At 39.6% G+C, this 18,670-nt stretch overlaps 1 protein-coding gene across 4 annotated transcripts in view; it reads right to left on the reverse strand.

Annotated features, from left to right (window-relative positions):
- Positions 1-18,670, reverse strand: part of PSME4 (proteasome activator subunit 4) — a 77,362-nt gene that overhangs the window by 53,211 nt on the left and 5,481 nt on the right. The window contains exons 1-4 of one of the 4 annotated variants that reach the window (XM_083832346.1): positions 8,577-8,679; positions 8,355-8,535; positions 959-1,099; positions 294-410 (exon numbers count right to left, since the gene is read on the reverse strand). In XM_083832346.1, the coding sequence (XP_083688472.1) occupies positions 294-410; positions 959-1,099; positions 8,355-8,524 (428 nt within the window). In that variant the 5' untranslated portion in view covers positions 8,525-8,535; positions 8,577-8,679. Of the gene's footprint in view, positions 1-293; positions 411-958; positions 1,100-8,354; positions 9,633-17,462; positions 17,572-18,670 lie in introns of those variants that run through there. The other 3 variants (XM_083832347.1, XM_083832345.1, XM_083832348.1) reach the window with 3 other exon arrangements.

Consider the following 18,670-nt stretch of genomic DNA (forward strand, 5'->3'; position numbering starts at 1 on the left):
AAGGAGTCAGTGATAATACTTGAATAGTCACAGACAGAAAACAAGTTGATGGAGACCCTGTTTCAGTGTACTTAGAAGGGAACTTGATTATGTTCAGAAAGGAACAGTGTAACAAACATAAATTGTGTATATCCTGCCATCAATTATTGTAGCCTCACATGCACTTACTGAAATCAATTTCATGAAATATAAACAAAAATATTTACGGTATACCTAATTACAGATATCAACAGTACCTTTGTAACTGTACTTTCAAGCATAAAAAGTACTTAGGTTTTAAAATGCAAACTTACTTGGGAAACCAATTTAATCCAAGATGTTCTGTTTTGGAGTATAATATCCTTTCCAACATTTCATGAAGTGGTCTCCATGGTAACTCTAAATCATCCCTGGAAAGCAGTTCTTTTTTCCTAATATAAGAAAACAAGGAGCACTTCAGGATTAAACATCTACGCTGACCTACTGCACACCAAAATAGCCCAGATCAGGAATACTGCTTTGAATCATGCTCTTCTTTAGCATTTGGCATAAACTGCAGGGAGGTCAGGGAATTTACAACCCAACCACGTACAGAATTTCTTTATGACCTCAAGCTGTCAAGGTCTTCAACAAAAGTCTGACTAAGTGAAATAAGCGTATCAAGTTGTGAGACAGTCTTCACCTCCTCCCTGTTTGGGATTCAGCCTTAACACTTAGCTCTCTGGGGTGCTTCCTTTTCCTAATACTGAAAAACTGTCATTCTTTCACTTTCAAAACCACACACAGAGCTTTGAAAGGGGAAAGGTGTTTACATAATGCAAACTCTTTCTAATCAAGATCATCTGTGCAGGGTGGATTAAGTGAAGTAACCTGTAACAGAACATACTATTGCACTGAAGTATCTAACACCATGAAGCAAGTGAAGTGATCAACTACTTAGAGAAGAAAATTTCAGCAGTCATCAGAAATCCGTACTTACTTTAACAGGTTTATTAACAGGCGTGCAAATCCTTGCATCATGCTGATCTCCAGTTTTGGAATTGTTACCAACTCATACAACAGTTTGATAAAAAGCACGTGATCTTCTTTGCTGAATTTTCTCCCATATAACCGGATGTATCTGCAAGCAAAACACAAGATGAGTCAGCAATATTTTTGAGCATGTTCCTTTTAGCTAAGACCTGAGCCAGATCCTGCCTGGCTTGCTGTTTAATGAAACAAGGGAAAACCTAATTTAAGTTCTTGTTTGATAGATTTGAAAAGATATCTAGCAAGGGAATATTTTGATAATATTCCTGAAACCAATCACTGGGGAAAAAAACCTGAAGAATGATCCAACAAAGTACTACCTAATATAATATCCAGATTTTATCTCTGGCATAGTTTGACTAGTCTTTTATACATACAGGTGTTTTTTTTTTTTTTTGTCATTTTTGTGTTTTTTTTCCAATGCTCAGAAATTAGAATAACTCTTTCAAGAAAAACTGATTTATAACCAGGGGCAATCCTAACACTAAATTTAGTACTTCTTTTTGCTAGCCAGGAAGACGGATATTTATTGTACCTATAAAGTACAAACCTTAAAGAATTCGTAAATACTGGCAGGCAGCATTCCTAATCACTATAGGGTCCTCTGAAATTATAATTTGTGTGAAGTTTCTCCTAAGGGGAAATTGGAATTTAACTGAAGTTTCTTTTGTGAGCCTAAAAGCAACTTAACAACCCTAAGTAGTTATAAAAAATGGAATTATGCTAAAAAGCAGTTATGTAGCAAAAGGATGATCTGTTTTTAAACCAATGAGGTAAAGGAAGCTTTACTTACAATAAATAACCAGGAAAAAAAAAAAAAAACAAGGACAGCTTGCTGTCTTCCAAGATTCCACAAACAGCATAACATAATGTTCACACCAGGTACCACAAAAACAACGACTATATTCTTTCACCTCAGCTCAAAATGTACTAACTACTGAATTTAGACTCTCTACATCCCCTTGTACTTATTTTCATCTTTTTAAAAAAAGAGCAACACTGTCACACAAGCAGTTTTATTGTACTCTATCCTTTTCAGGTGGGGCACTTTAAGAAGGAGACAGGACACAATGTAGAAGCTAATTTAAAAAACCAGTTTCGAGTTAAGTCCAAATCTGACAGCTTCCCGTAAGACCAATCAATTTATTCAGACACTGACCTTTGCTGGAGGTGTGCTTCACTGCTGTCCCTTTATTTACTATTTTTAAAAGGTATAGTTCCATTAGGGCTAAGTTTAGAAGAGGTGCTTGCTATTTTCAAGCGTAGATTGAAAAAAGGAATGCATTTAAATTTTTAAAAATAACCTCCTCCAACAAAAGTTACATAAGGTTCTAGTGCAGCATTTTACACATCACGCCACTACAATTTATTACTCACCTGAGAAGCACACTTTTCCTTTGTATTACTGCTCCAACTACCCTCCTTAAAGGGTCATAAGAAACACTACTAATACGTTGCCCTCCAAGTAGCTGTTAGACAAAGCGTACAAGATACGACCCCTTACAAAACAATTTCTGTAGAAGCCTGTTGATTGTTTTTGTTTAAAAGATTCAGTAGAGCTTGGGTTGATTTGTTGTTAAATATACACCAGCGGAGCATCGAGGCTTGTTCTAGTAATGTAAAGAAAGCCAGATCTCATACCACTTATTTGGTATGTGGGACAGCAAACACTGCAAAATGCCTACACAGGAACCACCGCATGAAAAGATGATCTCTGAAAGAAACCTACCTGGATGTAATACAGCCTAGGTAATTCTTAGAGGGGCAAATATAAGCAGCTACTGAGCTAACAACAAAACCAAAACTCACCGTCTTGATTGCTGAATTTGTTTTCTGAAATTGATTCCTGCAACACTGAGAAGTTCAGTTTGTTATTATCTGTTTTGCTTTTAAATGCTTCGTACTTCTCTGTAAGCTTTTACTCCTCACAGCCCTTCCAGTGGGAAAACTGATCACATAAAGTTCAGGTCCCTCACTAAAACACGAGGCATACTTTACAGTGCCATAAGAGCACACAGGATAGGGACAACAGCTTGACTACGTTTTTCTACTCCACCACTTCCCCATTTCTCAATTTAAAAAAACAAAAAACAAACAACACTCATCTGCCAGGATCACCCACAGCTAGTAACTTTATCTATTCCAGGAAACTGACTCCTTTTGGTAAGTTGCCTTGCCTTTTCCTTCTAACATTTTTTTTCCAATCTTCCTCCTCCAGCTTCCTTTGAATACACAGGGGGGACAGCTGCGGGGCTTGGGGAAACCAATAATCGCTAGTCTTCAGAGAAGAAAAAAGAGCTTCTACAGCACTTCTTGTCACTTCCTTTTTCTTTTTCCCATTGATTTCAACAGAGGATTTTGCATTTACTGAGCAGTATTGTCACTAACGTTCATTTCAATGTGTTTTACTCCTTTCACACCCAGAAGGAAGTGAATGAAATAAACTAACCCACTCCTCTACCACAGGAGGTATGTGGATCAGCCAAACACCACCCACCTACAGAACAACCAAACAGTCAAACAGCTACACTTTCCACACGTATAAAACAGACAACGCAGAAAGAGTCCTCAGAAAACAACAGGTACAACTGATTTTTTTCCCCTTAGCTTTCCCTTACTGTTTATTAAAAGGGGAAGACGTGTTGGATCCACTGATCAAACTGCTTACTTACACAAGGTAAAGACACTTTTCATGACACTACACATCTGGGAAAGAACACACCAGCTACACAGGAACACTAACAGCTCATTTCTGAAATCAACTTTAACCTTTTGTGACTTCCATTTTGTTGTCGTTCAGTCATACACACTTAACATGTACATCTCTACTCTCATAATGTTAGGTACAGAGTAACAAATAATAGTGATTTAATTTCTTCATGTATTATTAAAGAAAACAAAACAAAACTGCAGAAGCCTAAAAAAATAAATTATAACTACAAAGAAACACTCCGCAAGAGATCCAGGGACTCTGTCAGCATTGCTGGATGTAACAAAAAAGAAAACGTTTGCATGGTTACCATTCTTGACATTTCTAACACCAGTTCTACTATACCAAATGCTGTTTAATTAAGAAACAGAGGGAAGAGTACAATACAAAGTAATGTACTGAATACAAAGATGCCTGGGAAATGGAGCTAGATGCCAAACTGCTCCCATAAATGCAGCTTTATGTACACGAAAAAGCAGATTTTAAAACCATCAATTATTGTCTTGCTGCACAGTTGGATTAAGATGACAGTCGGAAAATGTTTAATTCTAGAAACATTAATTCTAAATATTTAATTCTAGACTACTCACATTTATCTCAAGATTAAATGAGCAAAATGTAACGGAAATATCCTCAGGAGAGGATCCTCCCACTACTAAAGGCAAGAATATATCCAGTTCTTCATGAGCCCTGCAGGACAGCTAGGGACTAATCACTATATGCTTGTTCACCATATAAATGGTGGCTCCTCTTGAGGAAAAAAAAGTTACTAGGTTATAGTTAATGGAAAAAAATACTAATTTAATTCTAGAACTAAATTGTTGCAAATCAAAAACTTCCTGTAAGAAGGCAGGCAATACTACATTGAGATGTTACTTGAAATCTTAATTCCATTGCCCTTTTGATTCCTTCTGTAAGGAAACTGTCTCTCAACCTCTATCAGCCAACTGCAAAAATTATAAATAAATTGTGCTACATTGTGCTGGTCACTGGGTTCAGATTTGAAGATCAGCTATGAGCAAATAAAAGGTGATTAGGAAGTAAAAATTCTATTTGCAGCTCCATCCTTTCTGCACAGAGCGCAAGGCCTCTATACACAAAATAAAATTAGAACCCAAACCCAATTCCCTCCTTTAAAAGTATTAGGTACCCAACCTCTCACTCCACAATTACAATAGACCTATTTTTAGGAAGTGTACTGTTGTACCAAGCAGACAGCCTAAATTACCCTAGAAGTTGGCTGCTCTGCTACAGTTAAAAATTGCCTTCACTTACGAAGCTGCATAGAGCTCTCTCCTAAATTCCTAGCTATCTACTTTCAATTTCTCATGCACAGGAGAGGATTACAATTGGCCTAAAGCTGTTTTGACAAATGGTATTGAAAACAATGAATCATGCTCACCAAAACCACTTAAATCACGTGCATGTTTACACCATACATGCACATAACCATTATGTATCCAAAAGAAGGCTTACATTTTTCTGATAAAGATGGGAGAGGAATAGTTAGATGAAAAAAAAGACTTATATTACAAAAGTGATTAAAATATTTCATCAGTCTGATTGACAGGCTTTCCCATAATTCAGAACTGTTGAGCTCCATTTTTTCTTACCTTACACTTAAGTGTAATTTTGTAATAAACCTGTACCTGGCAAACACACGAAATAACATTGTCAGGAACAGAAGCGGCGTCCTTCAGCTCCAAAAATTCTACTCTTACCTACTGAAGCAAAAAGTACAGAACGACACTCGTGTGTTTCCCAGGCTGCAGTCAACCACATGCACTGTAACTGTTAAATGTTCATGTTATACTGATGTCCTCATTTACAGGCTATGCTTTAAAAAGAAAAAAAAAACTATGCACAACATTTTTCAGTAAAATGTAAAAAAGTGAAAAAATTGAAACAGCAACCTATTTTTGACCTGAGAGGCAGAAGTATGATGCAAGTCCATTTAAGCAAATGACTTTGATGCAACTTGCCTTTTTTTTTTGGACATTGTAACAAGTTATACAACCACTGACGTTCAGTCTCCTGCTTTCACAACAGGATTAGTGTTTTGTAAGATACAGATTTTACTAGCCAAAGTTTGAGGAGTCTCGCGGTAATGATTAGGTTTGAATGCCAATCTTTGAGGTACATACAGTTTGACTTGCATAAGAAGTCCCCCTAAGTCACAAGTTAGTTAAGTAACTGCTCTATTCCTGTCCTCACAAGGAAGTTCTCACCACACTCTGTATATGCATTCCAACAAAAGGATCTGTTTACGTTACGGAAAATTACACATAAACAGCAAATCATGCAAATTAGATTACAGACATTTCACCTGATAAGCTCCATTTTTGCCCTTTTTTTCCCCTCTTACTCAGACCATGACATTGGATAGCTGAAACAGCTGCTTTTAAGGTAACTATGGGCAAGTCACGCTCACTTGTTGAGAGTATAAGAAACAAAAGATCTCAGGTTCATCTGTCATCACAAAATTGAAACTGATATTCAAAATTTTTAAATTAAAAAAGATTTGATTTCCACTTTTGTTCCTCATACTCTACAGAGATCATCCATAGGTGTATAAAGTTGCAGGGTACCTGAGGAAGTACAACTACACTAGTTTATAACACACGTGTGTTTTTTTTTCCCCCACTTAATCACGCGTTTGTATATCTAAAAACGTTTGTATTATTTCATGAACAGATAAAAAATGTTAGTTTAAAGATATGTTGGACATGATTCTGAATTATAATTTAATCCACAGAATACTGTGAAAATTCTGCCTTTTATGATTCAGATATTTGCAACAAGGCTAAGCAGAGATCTCACCATGATGAGGATCCTTTATGTTTCTCCATCAAACAACTGTAAAATTTATTGGAGCTGCTCAGCAGGGAAAAGGTACTAAGCTGACACTGAGATGAACTACCCTCTATTAACAGACAACAAAGATTAGATTTTTTTCTCATTATCCTGTAATTTGACTTAGGTATGAAATCAGAATACTATATACTTTGGAAGTATTTCATTTAGGCCTAAACTTTAATAAAAGTATTCAATCCCACAGACGTACGTTGTCAAGTTCAGCTGAAGAGCAAAACACCTCTCATGTTAAGTTTACCAACTTATTTTTAAACTGATGCCACTGTTTCCTTCCCTGCCTGCATCCAAACATATTCCAAGTCTTACTGCACATAATATGCCACAAAGAAATCTTAGGACTGAAAGGCATCGGACAAGTTGCAAAACACACAATAAATTAAAACTTCAAAGTAGTAGGTGGAAAACCACAAATTAGAGCCTCCTGACATTTCTGTGATTCATAAAGTAGCATAGCAGTAGTTCTCAACAGGCTAAATTCACTGCCCTAAAGCCTAAACTGGTAACAGTAATTACAATTTACAGAATGACTACCAGGGTAATTCTAACGTAAATCCTTTGGAAGTGTGTAGGATTGTGCGCTACATTTAGCCTACATATGTAATGTAGATCTTTCTCTTAGTAAGAACTAGTACAGTTTATCTCAGCTTGATTAGTATATGAAGTTCTACAAGTCCAAAGGCAACAGGTATCCCTGAAACCAGTGTAAGCTCCCAGATGGCTGAGGGGGGAAGTTTAAAAAAACCGTACTGACCTAGTTCCAAGAAGGTTCAAACTGTCACATAATGAAAACACGTGAGTCATTTTGCAACCGTCAATGTAATTCTATCTAAGAATGCCTCTTGGCAAATATGAAGACTTACATTTCAATGCAGATGAACCAAATAGATTTGACTGCCTAGTATGTATTGAATTCTAAATTAGTTGTTTATAAATATATATATATAAAGGAAAATTCTAAGTGAGGATCTCTGAATTCTACAAAAAGCACATAGTTCATCGTTTCTAGCACAGAGAAAATACCATCATAGCAAAAACAACGTACAGAAATATGGTTAACTGATTGAAGTTACAGGAGTCATTGCCATCTGATGCCGTTTTTAGTGCCAGAGTATCAAAAACAGTGGCAATGAAAATAGCGTAAGTATGCTTTGTAAAATTCGTTAAGAGAAACCTACGCTCCGCTCAGTGATACTGTATCGAACCAAGCTGTTTGAAATTGTGTTAAAAACACTTCACAGGCACACTGTGGAGCCGCGCAGTGCCCGGTGCCCCAGCAGAGGCGAGATAGCAGGGCTTTTCTTACTGCTAGGCTCTGTTTACAGAGCATTAAGGCATAATTTAATCCTGCTAGCACTGAACCAATAAATAGCCCTTCTTGAGAAAGACTTTGCGTTCCTACAGCAGAAGTTACACGCAGATAACATCTTGCACAACTTGCCTAAAAAGGCAAGAGGTCAAACAGGTGGTCAAGTAGGCGTTCAGAAATAAATAGCTTAGAAATAACGACATAAAAAACCCTCCCGATTCATGAAATTGTCGAGGCTCTCAGAGCCAGGCGAGCTGTAGGAAACGAAACCACCTTTGCCCCGGTTTCCTCCGCCGAGCTAGTGGCGGGCTGTGCGGGACAGGGGCGGGCGGCGGGCCCCGACCCTCCCCGGCCCCGCAGCCCCGGGAGACCCCGGGGACACCCCCAGAAAGCTCGGTTCCCCCCCTCTCCCGGAGCCCGTCCCGCGGTGGTGTGAGGCGGGCAGGGGGTACTCACGTCGAGAGCTTCCTGGTCCAGAAGAGGCCCCCGGGCCACAACTCCTGCAGCTGCACGGCCCGCGCCAGGTTGCCTTTGATCTGCGCCAGGAAGCGGCCGGCCTCGGCCTCCAGGCGCTCGCCGTAGGGCAGCAGCTTGTTGTACACGATCTCCTTCTGAGGCGGCGCCATGGCCGCGGCCGCTGCCCCGGCTCGGTCCCCGGCGCTGAGGCGGCGGCGCCACGCCGTGACGGCACACCGGGGACGGCGCACCGGGAACGGCCCCGAGCGGCCCGGAACGGCCCCGAGCGGCCGGCTGCTGGCCCCGCTCCGCCCCGCTCCCTTCCGGCGCGGCGGCGGAAGGCGGCGGTGGCGGCTGAGGGAGGCGGCTCCCGGCCCGGCGGCGCCTGAGGGGAGGCGGCCCCGCGCCGCGCCCCGCCGCCATTTGCACGCTGCCTCGCCAGTCACAGAGCGGGGCCCGGCGCGGCTTCCAGCTCGCTTCCTTTCGTGCCTCTGCGGTTAAATAAAGTTTATTAAAACGGCTGCAGTCCGAACCTACAAATGTAACGTTCCCCCAACTGCTGCCGGGGAAGAGAAACGGCCGGCGGTCCTCACCCCTTAGTGGTGCCGGGGCTAATTAGTCACGGGGCTGGCCGCAGAACGGCTAAGAGGCTTATTCCAAATAAAAATGCTGGTAAAGCACAGCTCCGCGCTGCCCGGGCCTGCTGCTGGTCTCCGTGGGTGTAGGATGAAGCCTGTGATGGATACGCGATAACAAGTAGTGCTGATAGCTGTTATCTCCAGCTGTCGACTAAATATAATTGCTAACTGAATTTCCCCTCAAGAATCACATCGTGACCATTGAACAACTGCAAATGTATTAGATTTAGGGCTACGGACAAGGGCAAATCCTGCTTTCTCGTCTTTATGCTCAAATTAGCCCTGCTTAAAATTTGATAGAAAAAAAATGATTAAACGATGGAACATACTACAAAGAGGAGAAATGCAATAGAAAACTGATGTAGCATAGGCTATGGCACTCAGACATTCTCATGGCATCTGCCTGAAGAGTACCTTTACACCATATTGTTATGTGCCTTTGTATCAGACGTTATTTCTGTTTTAAATCCAGTGCAACAGGAAATAATTCGCATGTACCTGCTCAAGCAGAGTGACGCTACCTCAATTTACAGCCATCACAAAATAATCAGCACTGTAACTTTCTTCACGAGCAAAGTATTACAAAAGCAGCCTTATATAGACAAGGTTTTCCCAGGCACCAAAAGGAAGCTCTGTGCTACTTTGTAGATCTCCCATCTAATATTTTTATTGTAACATCTCAGGAAAGTGAAAGTTTATGATCACTTCTTAGATGCATCAAATAACTCCTTCTCAATACTTCAGTGAAAATAACTGTTCTGGGTTGTAGGATGAAAGCAGGATAAAATACTCAGCTAATTTCCCTTGACTGAAGTACTACAAAGGGTCAAGCCTTTTCAAGCAGGTTTTGAAGAAACAAAATTAATTCTACCTTTTCCCGCTTTCCTAGAACTACAATTTTAATAGAGGAAGGACAACGATTTTGTGTTGTGCTCAGTATTTTTACAGTGAGCTTCCATTCCTACAATATTTTCTATCACATATTCTTGTAGATTATGTATATCGGTGCTTACATTATTACAGAACAGTTGGAACTATAGTTCGTATGTGTGTGTGTTTTGGAGGTTATTGCCATCTTTCACAGAGGCATCCTGTCTACCCTATGCAAAATAATTCGTGTGAGAATTTCTCTCCCTTCTGGCCTGAGTTAAAAATAGAACATGATTATGATCAAATTTCTGTGTGCAGTACATCTTGTTTACTATTCTGCTGGTGAAAACAGGAATAAACAAAAGGTGCTGCTGAACACTATGAAATGAATAATTTTCTCACATATTCTGACAATGATAAATAGGGTTACTGGCCCAGAAGCTGTAATAAATTTATGCACATTTAAGGATAAGTAAAAATATTTTTAATATATTCTAGATGTGCTTTGAAGTTGAAAAAAAATCTAAAATTACTTCTTTTCTACCATTTATAAGCAATTCTTCTTTTGTACTTGATTGCGATAGTGGTTTGTTCAAACAGCAGTTGCCAGTCTGGGAAAGTGTTTATTAAATTTGAAGCATGCAGGGTTTGTTTGGACTTGGAGAAAAAGAATCAAAATTATAGTCCAATTTTCTGAAATTGAAGTTGGCAGATACATAAGGAACTTCAAAGCTGCACTCTGTTGCTTCATAGCTACATTATCACACACATACACAAAACACTACTGCAGTTTCCGCCCTTTCTTGTTCAAGTTAAAACTGAAGCTTGATTTTTCACATACTTTTAAGTATTTTGCAATGTGGATAAGCACCCCCAGCCTCAGGGAGCCTATTTAACTGAACCAGCAAACCACCTCAAGGGTGTGTGACTACTGTACCTCAGACACACAATTGCTTTCCACCAGAATGAAACACCTACCTTTCAGGCAAAAAAGTGCAAAGTATGCTATCAGCACCTCAGTCATCCTACCAACTTAATTGACCCCCCTTATTCTCAGAAATTATTCCCATTTTCAGGATCTGAAATGAGAAAAAATGAGATTGAGTCTATCTGCAATTATAAGAGTAAGCATACTTACAGTCCTTGCATTTTCAAGGTATTTTCTGCGTGTTGATTAATTTACTAGTTGCAATTGCTAATTATTAAAAAACTAAACCTTTTTCCCTGGTACACTGGCATTCTGCAATTTGAAAGGAAAAATATGATACATTTTGCCAAGTGAGTCAAAAATACATTTGTTCTTCAAGTTTGCAATATGTTTTGGCTGCAGCAGTGTGTAAAAGCACATTTGGTCCTCGAGTCACATGATGAAGGACTAGCTTTCATAACATGGAACCAGTCTGTGCGACTTGCATCAACAGCTTTTTCCTCTCTTATTAAGTAGGAGGAATACGAATTGAGAGCAACTTAAATATGGTTGCCACCTGTTGTTTTTTGGCATTAAATCCTGAGAATTGATGAATCCAAGTGTTATAGTTGAGAAAAAAAAATACAATCGTCCCATTCATGAGAAATTTTGACTGTTAACAGTGGCTTAAGTCACGTTGCGCATTGATCATATGTTCCCATGCTGGCCAGCTTGCTACTTTAGGTCAAATAACACAAGTGCTGTCATCAGTATTTAGGAAACTTGTCACTCAACCTTAACAGTGGTTTTTTTAGTGACCCATCTGTACTTAAAAGTACCTAAGTTAAAATCTGTTTTTTTTGAGTGACAGACTTCTATATACTTTAGAATTTTGAAAAGAAAACCAAGTCCAACAGGACCTTCATAATACCACTAAAAAAATGAAGTGGAATAGCTTGCTTTTGATGTTGTCAGCAATGAGGATCCTTAGGCTTTCTCATCCCTGTTTCTAAATTGGTCGGTCACCCAAAGCAGATGCCAGCAGACACCAAAGGCAGTCAGGAAGCTGCTGCTGTCCCGCTCACCCACTTTCAGACAAGATGGCAACAACATACTTTCTCCCAGAAGAAGCATCTGTAATTATTAGCTGCAAGTCTTTAGACTAACAAGGCCATTTTCACTGCAAGGAGCTACTCCATCCCTTCAAGACAAGGACATGAGAAAAGGCTGTAATTAGAGCCTGCTGTGAAAGTGTTTACTCCCCTGCCCCTGGGAAACAGAGTTGCTCTAATGATTTTTAGGTAGTAGCAGTTCCTTGTCTGCATAAACAGCGAAGAGCAGTAATTACAGCTGCTTGTCTCTCCTCCTGCCCCTAGGAACTCAACTGCTGTTATTACTTTTTTGAGGAACAATGAGCAAGATGGCATTAGGATTAGTCATTCTGAACAATCTTCTGAAGTGTGTGAATGCAATTAAAATCACTAGTTTTAATCAAACAAACAGGGGCACAGATTTTAAAAACAACACATCTGTGCTTGTTTGTAGCTAGAAAAATCTCATCTGCAGACATATGTTACCTCTTTTGCCTTATTTAAAAAAACTGAGAAACATTACTCTGCCTAAATAAAAGAAACATTTTGATGAGCCTAAAGACTACAAACTAGAAATACACCTACTGCATAAATGCTCTAAAAAAGTTAACCTATTTGGAGGATGGGGGCAAGAGCAATGACAGCATCTGAATGAAGTGCCAAGGAACTTAAGCTTCCTGTATAGTATGGGACAAAAATAGGTTCTTCTAAAGCGTGACTCGGAGCAACTAATTTTAGGTCCCTAAAATAAGGCTGTCTGAATGCTCCATTATGTGTTTTAGGTTAGATGGGAGGCATGTTCAGTATGATCTAAAGCACACAGGCTGTATGCTGATACAGCTCTGTTTCCATAAGGCCTGTTTAGATGCACACATGGAACTTTTCTCAGGTCATCCTACATTGTTTGGGAAAGGGTTTGAACAGAAATAAAAGGCACTTGCGAAGGGATTGAAGTGTTAAAATATGGGCACCTGTATAACTTGTAAAGCTTTACTACATAGACAGGGCTGACAGGATACAGGCAACACGGCCATCCTTCACTTTCCATTCTTGGTGGTTCTGTTATGAGTTAGGGCAGTAAATTCATCCTCAACAATATCAATTCACAAGATATTGTTAGGCTTCCTCTCTTTCATAGCTAAAGTTATGGGTTACTGTTCTTTCAAGGAGTATAGTCACTGTCTGCGCAAAGACAGGACCAAAATTCTCTCTGGTAGAATAATTTATAGCAGAATTGTTTTTCCCCCTCCACCTCCTGTTCTCTTTAGGCATCTTATTGCCTAAGATTTGGAAAGCAAAATTGTCTCAAATCCTCACATGAGAATTTGGCTTTGACAGTCTATTCCCTCTACATATCTGAAGCTCCTGAAGATATCCCTGGAAACTGCTGTGCCTGCAGGGAGGAAAAATAATAGACTTGAACCTCATTATAAGGAGCTTACTGCTGATATTTTCCCAAATTACTCGTTGCAATTTGAAATGAATAATAATTCCTCTGATATGAAAAAAATGTAGGCAACTTTGGGGAAAGAGGCATTACTTTTTTTTTCCCCTCGGGACACTGAGACATGGATTTTTCTGTCCCAACATCCTGCCAAACAGAAATCAGCTGCTGAATATATGATGACATATGATCATATGATATCATATCATATGATGATATGAAGAATATATGATGACAGCCAACTTGCAAAGGTCTGTTCTACGTATTCTGCCGTTCTAGGAAATCAAGGAAATACTCCCTCAGCAGCCTGCAATCCCTTGCATAGACACTGCTCATTGTGTCTATGTGTCTGCTCATGTGCTCATACTTGCAGTTTCAAACAGAATTGCAGCAGTCCTTGCCCCAAGCGTTTGACTAACTCTGATGGTATTTTTTCAGTGGTGAAGGCATCTGTTTAATCTCCACCCACACTTTCCAATTCTTTGATTTGTCCATTCACTTCTCTCCTTCCAGTCTCCCTCCAATTCTTAGGTTATTAAAATGGTAACTAGATAGAACCTTTCTGGGAAGGTCTTATCATTCAAAATGTGAACAAATTGTGAAATTTTAACTTGCTGGATAGTATCCTACTTTAGGAACAGTCCCATTGACTTCAGCAGGGCTATCACATATGGCAGTGTGCTTCTTAACATTAGAAAACTAATGTTGTTAGAAAAGCTTTCAAAGCCACTTTGGATATCTCTGAGGGATCAAACCTGTGAACAGATACTTTTCATCCTAAGATATCTACAGTGTCTCCCTTTTTGAATTTTAGCATTAGCTGAAAACATGAGGTCTTAGATGTTGCTCTGGTTAAGGGAAGAAATTTGCCAGTGTCTATTAAAAAGAAAAAAAAAAAAAAGTAAGGTCTATTTTCCTGACCCAGGAAGAATCAAATAACAGCCAAAAATCTTTGTTCAGATTTTCAGCCTTCTTTCAAGCAGCACTGAGGAAAAACAATTGTTGTTTGTCATGACTGTAGCTCACACGATCAGGTTTAACTCTTTCACTGGATTGCTTGTTCACTGTTTTGAAGTGTGGACCAGAAATACTTAAATATTTATGAATTCTGGGAGAGAGGCAAGCTTACTTAAATATTCCCTTAAGCAACCAATGCTTTCTCTCCTTCTAAAGATCTATTTATAGTTTGCTTCTGGCTGCATGGTTTTATGCACTGAATCTGCATGGTAGACTTTGGCACACTTCTAAAGCAGCAGCTTCTTTCACATGGTATTGTGGAGACATCCAGCATATTAACAAACTGTAGAGGGGATCACGTGAAACAAGCGAGAGCTGTCTAGCATTCACTTGGCCTAACCTGGCAAGTTGTTTGTGCTTCTATCCTGGTAACATGGGGATAATAAGTATAATTGTGTCAAGGGCAGGACTACAGCAACGCAGGTCACCCTGACTACAGCTGGGATACACGAAACTATAAATTGGTGGGGGGGGTTATTGTGTCAGGTGTCCCACTGAGAAGAAATCAAGCTGAAACAATGTATGAGTTAACATTTCATAACAACCTTGGAAATTTAACTATCAAGAAAGGCTAGTTAGGATAGAAGGAATGTTCTAATTAAGGAACACAATAGGACTGTAAACTCAGAGAAGCTCCAGGGAGAAAGAAAAGTTGCTTTTGCCACATTTCTGTGTTGTAACTTAAAGGCTAAGCCTGGTAGAAAACTGAGCCATATTTAGCATAAAACCAGAAGCTGTCCTTCTGCTGGGCAAAGTACCAAGAACTGGGTGAAAGAACTAAGGCGGCTGAAAAACCAAAAGTGAGAAAAACGAGAATCTGTCTTGAACAAAAAGAGCAAAGATACCTTGTAATCTCAAAAGAGAGCTGGACAGGACAATGCAGTAGGCGTTAACTGTTATTTCCTCAGGCATATACTGATAACACTATCTGCAACACCCATGTGTTTTCCTTTTAACACTGCAGCAGATGAATGCAGAATCTGATTCATGCTTTCTTGGCTTTGCCAAATGCACGCTAAAATCCTATAACCATGCCATGAATTAATCTGCTGACCCAAAGGTCTGATGAGACATGATTGGAAAAATGGCTGTCCTTAGAGATTCCAGACCTCTTTGCATGGAGTAAGGGACTGGTCATCAGCAGCTGGCACAGTACCAGCAGGAGGCCTGACAGGCTCCAAAATTAAGAGAAATTGGCTCAGAGTCACTGTTTGTCGCCAGCAAGTGAACATCTCTGAAAAGGAGGCATTCTGAAACGGGAAGCTGGAAGGAAAGGGAATTTGGGGTGGTGTCAGGGGTGCCAGAGGTCTTACCAAGTCACGGTCACTTTCAGAGCTGACAACAGCTTGTGCTTTATGAGCCCAGAATAACACCTCTGCATCACATCAGCTGCAGCCCTTGAGCTGTAGGCTATGAGAAAGGCTATGCCAGCTGAAACTCATCCCTGGGTTTCTAATGCTATCATGCTGCTGCACAAACCACAGGGCAGCATCCTCAGGTCTCCAGGAGCAGGTGGCACTGTCAGGGTTGCTTTGTGCATTACCTCCTAGCTCCTTAATTTTATTTTGATTTTTTTAAACTTACATGCTCACCTCTTCTTTTTTCACTGGATTCCCAGGCTCCCTGACATTTTCTCTCTCCAGCCCACACAAACAACTCTTTTTCCAGGAAAGCTTTTAGTGTCTTTAAGACTGACCTCAGTCAGTCATTGCAGCGGCAATCCACATGAACAGCTTCCTGTGATGAGACCAAAAACTAAAGACTAAGAACTGGGCATGCATACAATTTTACTTCCCCTCTGTATGTTCTCTATTTTCTTCAGCTTGCAGAAGACAGACATCCTGAGTCACAGGCTGTGTCATTGTGTTTAATAGCGCTAAATAGGTTTTTCATCCCGTTATTCATCTGCTTTTTAAGGCTCATTATGCTTCGGCATCATAATGCTCTGCAGACAGTTTCCAATATATGAACTGTATGGAACGTTTCCTTTTGTTTGGCATAAACTTGTCACCCAGTAGTTTTCTAATGCCCATGAGTTCTCACAGATGAGAAATTACACCAATTCACCATTTATGATTATATAGACCTGTGTGACATCCCCTGCTGGACAGACAAATGCTCTTCTGTCTCAGGATGACCCAGGAGAATACTAGTTTTAGTCCCTCTTCATATGATACCATTCCAGGCTTTGGATCATCCTAACTGATTTTGTCTGTTGCCTTTCCTGTTGTTTCTTTGAGGTGAGGAATGGCTAGAACAGGATATTTGGTACAGCCAGGGTTTGCACAGCAGCATACGGCTCTTTTTTGTTATGCTCTGTTAACGCTTTTTTTTTTTTAAACGTTCTTCCCATAAGGGGCTTTCTTGCCAGCCCCTGAGCATTACACTGATCTGCTCATAAAACTGCTTGCAGTAACTCCAGAAGCCACCACTATTTGCATTGGTTCATGTACTTCCACTCTGCACAATACTTCATTTAATAACACAATTTAATGACTTCTTACTGCCCACTCATTTAACATAAAGAGATACTTCTGTAATTCTTTGCAGCGGCACATTTACTACCCAAAGTAATCTAATACCATTAGCCAGCTATCCAGTCACTATTCCTTGCTGAATTTCCTTGGTAACTTTTCCAGTAACAGTTTCTCTATGGTGAATGTTTTCCACTTATTCCTTCCTCTTGTGACTGCTCCTTCAGTTATTAGTCCACCAAAATACTTTAATCTTATAAAAGCTTAATTAACCAGAGAATTTTGTCAGAAGCTTCTTGAAAATCTAGCAACACTGTATCAAGCTGATCCATCCTTTTCCACATAACCACTGACTTCTCAAAAGGATTCAAGTAGATTTCAAGCATCAATTCTTGCTACAAAAATCATGATAATTCCTCCCATTTTATCAAAACTACAAATACGTCTACTAGGTTGGATGGGGAAGACGCCATCAGGACAGTATGAGAATCGATGGAAAACTGGGCCCCACAACAGTGACCTTTCTAGCTATGCATAAAAACTGTTTAACTCAGAGAAAAGAGTTCAAACGAACCCAATTTAGGGTTCCTGTTTTGTTACCTTTGGCAAACGCCAGGTCCCACCTGCACCATCTATACTATGAGATGTTTGTAGAGCTTCAGCCCACCTTTCAGAAGCATTTTCCTTCAACCAGATGCTGATCTTCACCAAATCTGTTACAAGTTCATGTCTTCAAAACACAGTCCCTTCACATGATTGGAACTGGCAAGCAGATTCTGAAATAACACAATTACCCATATCCAAGTTATAATCAATCCAGCAAGACTTGACTGAAATATCTGATGACACTGGCTGCGCCAATACTTTTCAAGATTCTGAAATACTAATTAGGCCTTCTCTTTGTTGCTTTTGAGAACAAATAGTGGGCTAATGCAGTTAATGAGAATGAATCAAATAGTTTCACAGTACTGCAAAATGTAATAGCTGTCAACCCACCTCCATTATACACCGTTTCTTTACCAACCCACACTTTTTCGTGCCTTCTTAGATCTTTTATAGAGCCCTAAATCCTCCACAAAAATCTGACATCATTGTTCTAATGGCTGTGGGAAGGGTGATGTTTAAACTTCGCTTTATTCAACAGGAATAAAGAACTGCTTTAAATGACCACATCTCTTCCTCCTCACTGTGTTGCATAAGAAGAGAAAATATAACCACTGGCAGCATCTCAAGTCACTTTTCTTTAAATTTTAATGTGCTTCTTGTGCATGGATATTTCATTAATGAAACGTCAGACAAACCTCCTTCTGCTCTGCTACCAAACCACGAGACTAAGACTCCTAACGTGACTCTTCCAAATATAAGAGGACAGCCTGGGCTCACCATCTACTACTAGTCCCTGTCCCTTCCCACTTCCTTTTTCGATCCCACTGACGTTCAGTAAAACCTCGGGAAGCATGATATTTTAAGTTAAGTACTAATCCAGGTAGAACAGAGGTCCCAAAGACAATACCAAAAGAGGGGCTTGCCAGGTTGTTATATATTAATGTTTTGTTTGCACACAGAATAAAATTTTCCAGAATAATGTTGCTTTTGTATGTTTGTTAGTTTACAATCTAACCTAATTTGCATAAAGCTCCTAATCTTTGATTCACAAAATTAAAATATTATAGTTACATTACTCCTTGGTTCATACGCTGCTTCTAAATTCAAGTTATAATTACCTTCTGAAATTATACCCAATGAATTTAAATGCTTGTAGGCATTACAGTAGGTTAGTTTGTTTTCAGTCTTGACCACCAAGTTGAGACTTCTTTGATCTATTACTGCAGCAAAAGACTAACAGACCTAACCCCAAATATCACTCTCTGATTT

The sequence above is a fragment of the Anser anser genome (genome assembly GCF_964211835.1).
Source record: "Anser anser genome assembly, chromosome: 3".
NCBI lineage: Eukaryota > Metazoa > Chordata > Aves > Anseriformes > Anatidae > Anser > Anser anser.